The following is a 10,622-nucleotide window of genomic DNA, read 5'->3' as shown; positions in this document are numbered from 1 at the left end:
CCATGTCTGAAAGGAAATCAAATCCAATGAATGAAATGGGTAGGCCAGGGACAGTCAGTCTGAAAAGGAAAAGGCTAAGGTTATGGGGTGTCCAACTCCAGTCCTTGGCAGCCACATACAGGCTGGATTTCAATATGAACAGATGTGAGTCTTGTAAATAATAAATGCATACAGCTACTGGCTCCCAAGGGCTGGAGTTGGACACCATGTGCTAGATGATGCCGAATGAACAGGAAATGAAGTGGGCTCGATCTGACTTGTTGCAGCTTCTAATGCACACGGAAAAACAGAGAGGGATTCATCAAAACTGGAGCAGACAAAATCTGGAGTAGTTGTGCATGGCAACCAATCAGCTTCTCTCTCATTTTCAAATCTTAACTGAACTGAAGAGAGAAGCTGATTGGTTTTTATATATATATCTAAGAAAAACACAAGAAACCAAGACCATGATTCTTCAAGGTGTAGTGGTGCTTAAAATCTTTGTCATGGGGAGAAAAACAAAATAGCTACAGGTATGACGTCCAGATACTCAAGGTGTCCACGCATACCTGCAGAAGCCTTCCAAACATTCTTGGTTGGAGCTTGCTGCTAAGCTCAGTCACCAAGCATTCCAACTGACTCCTCACTATCATTGGACAATGCAGGAGACAGGAAAGGGCAGGCAAGCTTTTGCACACATAGGAGGTGTGGAAGCTTTGCCTGTTAGCATGACCCTGCAAAAGGCCATGACAGGAGAGATTGGTAGGATGTCACAGTTTTCTTCCTTCTATGACAGAGATCTTTCCTTCCAAAGCAAAGTCTTTTTAAAACATTGTAAACTTTGGTGTGTTGCAATACAGGAAATGCAGCAGGTATGATCTTAGGGCTGTTGCGGTGTGTTAGGCAGCCCTTGCCAATTAATGGGTTGCCCTAAACTGAAGTGTAATACGCTTATGTTTGCCTTTCCCGCTTCCTCCTCTCTTCCCTAATTAACATGCCAATTACATCTTTAAAATCAAGCCTTACCTATTCTATTACCTACATTATTTAACCCTGTAATGTCACCACAGAGTCTCTATGCTATGCACACAGATGATGGCTAGGGGGAGGGGCCAGCAAGGGTGCTGTATCCATGGCTGAAAGGAAATCAAATCCAATGAATGAAATGGGTAGGCCAGGGACAGTCAGTCTGAAAAGGAAAAGGCTAAGGTTATGGGGTGTCCAACTCCAGTCCTTGGCAGCCACATACAGGCTGGATTTCAATATGAACAGATGTGAGTCTTGTAAATAATAAATGCATACAGCTACTTCCATGTCTGAAAGGAAATCAAATCCAATGAATGAAATGGGTAGGCCAGGGACAGTCAGTCTGAAAAGGAAAAGGCTAAGGTTATGGGGTGTCCAACTCCAGTCCTTGGCAGCCACATACAGGCTGGATTTCAATATGAACAGATGTGAGTCTTGTAAATAATAAATGCATACAGCTACTGGCTCCCAAGGGCTGGAGTTGGACACCATGTGCTAGATGATGCCGAATGAACAGGAAATGAAGTGGGCTCGATCTGACTTGTTGCAGCTTCTAATGCACACGGAAAAACAGAGAGGGATTCATCAAAACTGGAGCAGACAAAATCTGGAGTAGTTGTGCATGGCAACCAATCAGCTTCTCTCTCATTTTCAAATCTTAACTGAACTGAAGAGAGAAGCTGATTGGTTGCCATGGGCAACTGCTCCAGTTTTAATAAATTTCCCCGACAGTGTGCACAAAAGAAAGAGTAAGCATTTTCAGTGCAGGAGAGGAGTACAACTGTGCAAAAAAAAACAGTGGGGTTTAACTTGCACACGCGTACATTAAATGGACCACAACAGACCACCTAGTATGAAGGGACCTTAAAGAGTAATGGTGGCAGTAGTTGGAGTTGAATAGGATGCCATTGTTCATATAGGGAGCTAGAGAGTCTGGAATCAGACCTCTACAAGCCAAGGACTAATCATTTAGGCTTTAATGTCTTTAGCAGATATCTTGCTTTACTGGGATAGAGACATAACACTTTTCTTGCCGTATAATGAGAACTTAACACTACAAATGGCAAAGAAGCCATCTATTTAAAAAAAAAAAAAAAAAGCTCACGTGTGGCCAACACTAAAACCATCTGAATGTAGTTCAGTTCCTCCACCTCACTCAGACACAGAGGTTTCCAAAAATACACAACGGAGAGAATCATACCTGCAGATTATGATTATTGTTCTGGTATCATAGGTAAGGTGTCTCCAAGTTTAATATACAAGGGCAGTCTCTCATGGAGCTTTTATACTAGGGGCGCACCGCTGCAGTAAAAATGTGTCCTATATGGTAACATGCTCCGTGCCTACACTGCCCTGTACTCATACAGAAGGTTTAGTGTGACCCATCAGGCAAATTTTAAACTGATTCCACAGTAATACCACAAACCAATCCAAGAGGAAACACTCAAATTTTGTAGGTCTGCGTTTCCTTATTTCAGGACACTTCTGTGGGCCAATGATGACAAGTGACTGCAGTAATGATCTGGCAGCTGTAAAAGAAAAATACAAAAAAAAAAGACAGTTGTATAAATGTATTGGAAATATAAAATATGCAAGATCTATATAGAAGGTGCAGCCTCAAAATGATAAAATGATGTACACCCTGCATTACATACTGCAATATATTTACACTGTGAAAGCAGAATCGGATAAACTAAAAACAAACAAGGATATCGATGTCTTTTCTGCTGAAGATGGAAATACACGGGGAAAACTTTGTTAGAAAAAATGAGTTTTCAAAACATTGGTTTGATTTTCTAAGAGTTAAAGAGATCAATTTGACAATCAATTTCAACCGTAGTAACAAAAAAAAAAAATAGAGGGAGCAGGATGGAAAATATTTGTTCAACAAACTAAATTCTAACAGTGAATGTGGTTACCGTTCAGGAAACTCCATCAGATCAAACAAACAAAATTTTGAACAGCATTCAATAAGTCTCTGATGGCATTCTCAAATGTTCTGACGAGATTTTACATATAAACGTTTGTAGGAAATTATAACCGTATACACCTAGCTTAGTTGAACTGTATATAATTGGGTCCCTTTTTTTTTTTTATAGGTTTAAGCTTGACGAGCTGTATATGGTTAAACAGCTCATCAAATGGAACCCCAGACACAACATTTTAGTTTTTGATATAGTGGGGAAGGATTGGATCATATGTCCTCTAGAAAGATTTACCTTACATGTACTTTATTTCACCAGAAGAGAAAGTTGGTGAAAATCTTTTCAACACCATCACAGCATTACAAACGCTCTTTAGTAAAGTGAAATATTAGACCCTTTGGGTTTTTTATGTCTCCATTGGGGACATTTCCTCTTCTCGCCCTGGTAAGGAATGTCTGAGGTTTAAACCCCTATCCATGCACTCGAAAATGAAAGAAAGAAAAAATCTAAAGTTGTGGCTGGAGTACCTCTAATGAAATAGTAATTGATGCAGGACAAAAACCAAACAATTTTTCTCCTTGTAAAGTTAAGGTGACAACCATCACACAGAAATGTTTGATTTGCTTTCCTCTGGATCAACCTTTGATGAATGGGTAAAAAAACACCACTAAGGGGCATAATTCTAAAGCGGTTAATATGACATACTCCAAACATTTACTGCACCTCAATCATTCACTGTAATGTAACATACATTCAGCAGAAAAATACAACTGCAGTGAATGTCCCATTCACTGCTTTATAAATATGCCCTTAAATATAATGAACTTTGCGTCGTAGGAACGTAGTCCAATATTGAGAATAGTAAGCTATTCTAAATGTTTACATTTGTTTTGTAAAGGTCTGCAATAAAAACTCCCCCCTAAAATTCCTAAAAGAGAACTTCAAAAGAAATCTTGCCATGATTATATTGATACTGGACTGGATATATACTGGACTAATACGGCTTACCCATTTATATTGCAATAAACACACATATACAAAGTAGCTGATCTTGTAAACAAGCAAAATTAGTTAGCTGTGTATCCCATGCTTTATGATCATTGTTAGTCCATGGAAGGCTCACCATTAGCTGCCACCAGTGCTAGAATAAAATGCTGAGGAGGAATGGCTGCTATTATTTCAATTCTCTCTCATACACTAAGACTGTCAGAGGCACAGAGGACACATAGGTAGAAAAAAAATGACCAATTTTTTAGCCTACCACCAGAAAATGCAGGTCTCAAAAATGAATTTGACAAATGGCATTTTCTGTTTCAAAAGCCAACTACTGCTGGTTTTCTTATCACCATAGCTGGATCACATTGCCTATGCCACAGAATCCAATTCACCTTGTATATGGCCAAATCTTAGTCATGCAGTCATCTGGCTGTAGCAGATTGACATTTACTTGTCCATCCTTAAGGCCCCCAGAAGGGTTTGATAGCTATGCTGGACTTCAATAAACATACAGGATCAATAGGATGTACTGGTTAACCATCCAGTGAAGTGCTGATACATATAGCTTTAGTGGGCATCTGTAATACCATAGACATACATACCTGTGCTCCAAGCCTGGACAGATATCTAACCCTCACAGCAAAAGCACTCAGTGGACGAAGCCGACTTTCTGAATTCTGCCGCCTCAGTCGAGCCTCAGCCCTACAAATAATACATCACTTGGTGATTAACAAAACAAACATGGCTAGGACAGGAACAAAGCATTCAACTGGCACCGTGCACCAGGGACAAATGACAATACAATTTGATTTCTTTTGTAAAATATTTTATTTCATTAAAAACAGACAAAAGTGCGGTTTCAGTAAAGTGTAACATGAAACGATTAATTCAAAAATACAAATTATTCATCATACAAAAATAAAAAAAGAAATAAGTGCTAGTAAGCCAAGGTAATTAGAAACTTTAAAGATCGTTCCAACCAAAAAATTCCCTGAGTACAATGTGTAATGGCTACAAAATATATTGCAAAACAAGAAGATCAGCTCAGCGCAAGGGTTTAGGGTAAAAGTGGTAAAGGGATCAAGGTTATAAAGCCGGGATTTGAAGTGGAAATAATGTTTTATACAAATGAATAATTCCATTATTAATGACTTCATGAACTAACATTGCTCTGATCATTTCTCTACAGAGCCCATCAATGAGAGAACACACTTACAATGATCAAGGCATCAGTTTCTTTTACTGAAGAATAGGTTTGTTGTGGTGGCCTTTTAGGTTCACACCTGAGTGCTCTGTTTCTAGCAAAACGCTGGTAGCTTGAGAAAAAACGTGAGCTTCTTTTCAGGAGTTTGGAGTGTTTCGTCCCCATAAACTTCATTGGAAACGCCTTTAAACACGTTTCACAGGCGGCTTTGAGCGTTTTAAGCGTTTTTCAGGGGCATTTTTGCATGATGTCACAGGTGCTACTGCTTTCCATTGGGTCAAACAGAAAAATGCCTAAAGCTAAATGCCTGACAAACGCTTTAAAAACACTTTAAAAAACAAAACATTACCAGAAAATGTCAACGCCGTGGTGTGAATGGGGCCTAATATGGACAGAAAAAAACCCCCTTTTTTTGTTTATGTTCCACAACTAGAATTGCAGTCTAAGAGAGGGTGACAAACATATACCACCAGCTTATCAATGGAGATCTTTGGGGCCCATTCAGACTTTAGTATTGATGCAACAGGCTATAAAACGAGCATGTTACAACAAGTTCCCAAAATGCACCTGTTCTATGTGCGGTGCATTGCATTCATTGTGAATGACACCCTGTACAGTAGAGTTCCATGCATGGTGCACCACGTTCCTAAAAATCATATGGGTTTCTCTTTATCCATTGTGGTGCATTGGCACCCATTTCATAGTGAACAGGTTGCCTTAACACAACTTGTGTTAACAAATCACAAATGAATGCTTAAGTGTGAATGGGCCCCTCAGTAATAAGCATTCCTTAGAATCCTCCAACACAAAATAGCGCAAGGCACATTGATGACATGGCACAAGTACCTACCTACCTGTAAAAAATAACTATATGTGACATTCAAACAATAAATGTCCCCAAATTTCAGCTCTAAATCAGACGTTACGGCAAAGTAAACCTGCTGTGACAATACTATTTCTTAAACTGCAAAGAGTACCGACCAAAAGGGGCTTGCATGTACAGTATATCTGCTAAAGTGTCTTGAGAACCTTGAAACAGAGATAGTCTCTAATTTAAATTCAGATTTCAAGCTTGTTAATTTTAACTGTTTGTTCCCTCGCACATCATCTGGACTATTGGTCCAGAACTATGGTAGGTGGTCCCGTTGGCCAACAATGAGGCACAAGAGGAAGGCCACGGCCTAGCTTTACAAGCTCAAAGTCTGAGTTCCATTATATAGAGAACTTTAGAAAGATAAGTTTTCCTTCAAAGAAAACTGCAGCTTAAATTTGATTTGATCTGAATTTTCCATTTCTCCTGCAAGTCATCCGAAAACCCAACAAAGTTCAGGCAAAATAGCACTGTGCTGTTCTAATTACAAATTCCATCTTCCAGACTATGCCATCTTCCTGGGATATATTCCTTACATTAAGCAGTTGCTTTACCCTCTGTTAAAATAGTCCTTAGCAAGAGAATTGGCATTTCATGCTGCTCACTATATATGGAGGATATTTTATGCCATAATCCGTATTAGAACTATAATTGCACTATACATTTTGATCAAAATAAAAAAAATAAAAAACACAAAAGAAGATAACCCACAAAAACGCTAACCATTTCCTATTGAGACATGACCTGTTCATTACACCAGAGGTAATGTTGACACTACAGTATATCTGTCACTAGGACATCACACAAATGAGATGGGAAGGTTTTAATGTCAGAAAGAAAAGGTGGTTTTGTGCAGCTTCTTGGTATGGGTTCAGTCTGTGAGTGTTTTACATTTTATAAAAGGAATTCCACACACAGATTTCCTAACTAACATGGGAGTAAAAAGCCCATGTCTTCATATGGGGTATGGCCTCATTCAATGTGCAGACATTTACATCAGGGAAAGTGACTGCACATTTTTTCATGCAACTGAAAGCTCACAAATCACATCTGGCCAGACAGTTTTCAATATCATCTGATCTTCAACTTTGCCCCCATCTTATAGCCATAATTATCTTGGTTGTAAATTAAGCAATGAATGTTATGGTCAGGGGTGATACTAAAACTCACAGGGCCCCATAGAAAACTTTTTTTTTTTTTTTTGCTCCCTCAACAAGCAGGAAGAAAAAATAAAACACTATTGAACAACACCCTAATTATCAAGTTGATGGGTCCTGAGCTACAGCATATATTTGCTACCATAACAAATTTAGTTTTAAAAATGTCCACTTACACTGGTGGCCAGTAGGATAAATAACACTCCCTTTCAAGGTCAGTGTAAGAATTGCAGTGGTTGTCAGTAGAAGGTAGAATGTAGAATTGCTCCCTTACATTAGTGGTCAGCACAAGGAACAATGCTCCCTTAAGTGGTCAGAAGGAGGAATGCTCCCATACATTGGTGGTCAGTAGGATGAAAACTTCCCATATCTGGTGGTCAAAAGGAAGATCTGTGATCTCTTACGTTAGTGGTCAGTAGGAGGAAAAACACACCCTGACGGTGGACAAGTAGGAGGAACAATGCTTCCTTACATTGGTGGTCAGTAGGAGGAAAAATGCCTTCTTACTTTGACTTTCAGTAGTAGGAAGGATGCTCACTTACTTTGGTGGTCACTAGGAGGAAGAATACTTCCTTATATTGGTGGTCAGTAGAGGGAAGAATGCACCTTACGTTGGTGGTCAGAGGGAAGAAAGCTCCCTTACATTGGTGGTCAGTAGGAGCAAGGATGCCCTCCTCTCTCCACTGACTACCTACTACCAGTCAGGTATAGTGATCCTGTTACTTGTCACCAACAGACAGTATCATTAGTGTGATCTAGGCCAAACACATGCACATTAACACACATGCAAAACACACACAAGATACACACCTACTCGAGCTCTCTCATATGTCGTCTCTATTTGCTTGTCCAGCCATCCCCAGTTCTTAGTGTCCTGCTATCAAAGGTCTTACAGCAGCCTTCCCCTACAAGTGCCTCCGCTACTGCCCACCCTGAGCACTAAATGTCTACGCTGCTGCCTGGAAGGAAGATGCATCCAGTCCCTACACAGCTTGTAAGATGTGTCATGTGCCGGTGGAAGACAGCAGTAGATCACTGTGTAGGGGGTAGAATCCAGTAGTGCACCAGTGTGAAGGGCCCTTAAAGCACAGTGCTGCATATGCTCTATGTGTTGCCCTGTGCTGAAAAAAAAGTCATGCAGTAAACAAGCAAGTAGTAAATAAACATTTTGGCGACAAGGAACAGGATCATTCTGCCTGATGGGTAGTGGGTAGTCAGTGGATAGAAGTAGGCATTCTTCCTCCTACTGACCACCAACATAAGGGATTATTCTTCTTCCTACTGATTACCAATGTAAGGGAGCTTTCTTCCTCTTACTTGACCAACATAAAAGGGAGCATTTTTTCTTAAATACAAATTGAATACATAATTGTGATTACCAACACAGCAGGTGAAGCTACACAAACAGAAAAAAAAGTAATATAGAACCGTTCAGGTAAAACAAAACTAAAACATATGTTAGAGACCTTCCTGCCCAGAATCTAGACATTTCCTTCCAATGTAGGTGGCATTTATAATAAGTGAACAATAAACATAAAAACTGGGAACTTGGTCCACTCCAAATGATCTCCCTGCATTTCATGCTGGAGAGCAGCACCCTCTAGTGGTACAGAAAGAGTACTGCACTACAAATTGTTACCAAGCAAATGTAAAAACAAAAAATTTGCCATTACCAGGAAAAACGCAATCATTTACAGAAAACAATACTATTGTTACAGCAGTTCTGAAGTTTCAAGTGACAGAGACTCTAGTAGCAAGAACTACCAAAGAAATGTACCGTTATCTTCTTAAACGACCACAATAAAAACCATACTAGCCACTTTCAGATCAGAGTACTCGGTCTCCTATAAAATGATCTAGGATACTGATGATAAAACAAATGCATCTCCTCCCCACCTTATCCCACCACCTCTCTAGCTTGTCTAGAGACACATGTACTTTTCTCATGCAATTCCTCTCTTACTTTAACTTTGCTCATTTAATATAGAGCTATGGCCTTTCAGTAAAATAAATATGTGCTGCAAAGTAAAAGTCTGCACTTCCAGTTTTCTCTTCGTCCCAATGCAAAATCCAATAAATACCTGTTGATCCTGCCAGTGAAGTCCACCTAATGCAGCTTCCTTTGATGGTGTGACAACAATGCTGCACTGCTCTGGAACTCGGAGCAGAGTTGCCACTCTCACATGAGCCGCCTCTGCTTGCACTACAATGGGTAAAATGTGTGCAGGAGTCGTCACTACTAGCTTTGTCACTGCCAATTTACAAGCCTGAAGCTTGTCAATTAGCACCTGGCTACACCTAGTCCTGCCCACTGCTGTCTGGATTGGCAGCACTGCCACTGTGATCTGCAGTGTCAGGAGGGGGAGTCAGAGAGATAGGAAATGAAGGATTTGACTAAGTCAGGGAAGGTAAAGCATGTTTTTTGTTTACATGAAAAGACATTACATAGTAACTGGATTTGGTACTTGCTGAGACCGTCGTACAGGATCCTTTAGTTGTACTTAAAATTAAATAACTTATCAGGATTTCTCCAATTGGAAAAATGAACAAAAAAGTGCAGGAAGGTAATTTTAAGTGTCCTTATAGGATTCTCTCATTGCACCGCATAAAATGTGTTAGGATATCAAAACTAAGTACTGTTTAAGCTATAGAACATTAAATTTAAATTAAATCCATTAAAATTGGTTAATGTAGAATTTAAGTCCCAGTTGAGGCCCCAAAAGCCACCATAAATACCATCATAAAATCCTAATATCATTAAACTCAGAATTACACAGTATTTAATTATCAGGAATTGTACCACAAACAGTACATCCAAAGAATAAGTGCCAAAAAAAACAAATATAAGAGCTCTCAAGAAAATAAAGTGACTGTTTTAGTACATAATGACTACTTAACAGACTGCCATGGGTATTAAAAAAACAATTAAAAGTAAAGGAATAGAGTTAATAAAACATGTTGACCAAGTCCTAGCCTAAGTGCCAATCCAATGGCACATCCTGTGAATGTTGCCTCAGGCAAGGATAATGTGCAAATACTCTAAGATGACCATTATGGTCTATAGGCAAAATCCCTTTCATTCATTACAGTCTTACTGGAAGTTTCTTAGTTAACAGATGCAACACCAATCTGACTATTTTGTAGCAAGCTCTGAAGACACTAAACTCTTCGAGTTGACAGCTTGCTGACCGCTTTCCACATACGGGAAGATGAGGTTTTGCTAGTCAGTTTCTTCTCTGCAAGAGATTATTATAAAACGGTGAGTTAACATGGGCAGTTATTTGTGCTGATTAAACCAAATAGCTGAATGATTTAAAATCAAATAATGAAATGTGAGCCTATGAGTTGTATAATGTTATAACACTAGAGGGGGCAGTTTATTGTGTCATATGTTGCCCTGACTTCACCTCCATAAATGCCTTACTTGGTAGGGATTGGCTGAAAATGGTACTCTGGGCAAAATG

The 10,622-nt window shown here is 39.4% G+C and overlaps 1 protein-coding gene across 1 annotated transcript in view; it reads right to left on the bottom strand.

Annotated features, from left to right (window-relative positions):
• Positions 1-2,394: 2,394 nt before the first annotated feature.
• The window catches only part of MFSD1 (major facilitator superfamily domain containing 1), a 49,301-nt gene continuing 41,073 nt past the window's right edge, over positions 2,395-10,622 (bottom strand). The window contains exons 16-17 of the mRNA XM_018553966.1: positions 4,529-4,628; positions 2,395-2,534 (exon numbers count right to left, since the gene is read on the bottom strand). Of these exons, the coding sequence (XP_018409468.1) occupies positions 2,475-2,534; positions 4,529-4,628 (160 nt within the window). The 3' untranslated portion in view covers positions 2,395-2,474. The remainder of the gene's footprint in view (positions 2,535-4,528; positions 4,629-10,622) is intronic.

The sequence above is a fragment of the Nanorana parkeri genome, unplaced genomic scaffold (genome assembly GCF_000935625.1).
Source record: "Nanorana parkeri isolate BGI_ZX_2015 unplaced genomic scaffold, ASM93562v1 scaffold136, whole genome shotgun sequence".
Taxonomy (NCBI): Eukaryota; Metazoa; Chordata; class Amphibia; order Anura; family Dicroglossidae; genus Nanorana; species Nanorana parkeri.
The sequence above is the reverse complement of the archived record's forward strand: the minus strand, read 5'-3'. Positions and strand labels throughout refer to the sequence as shown.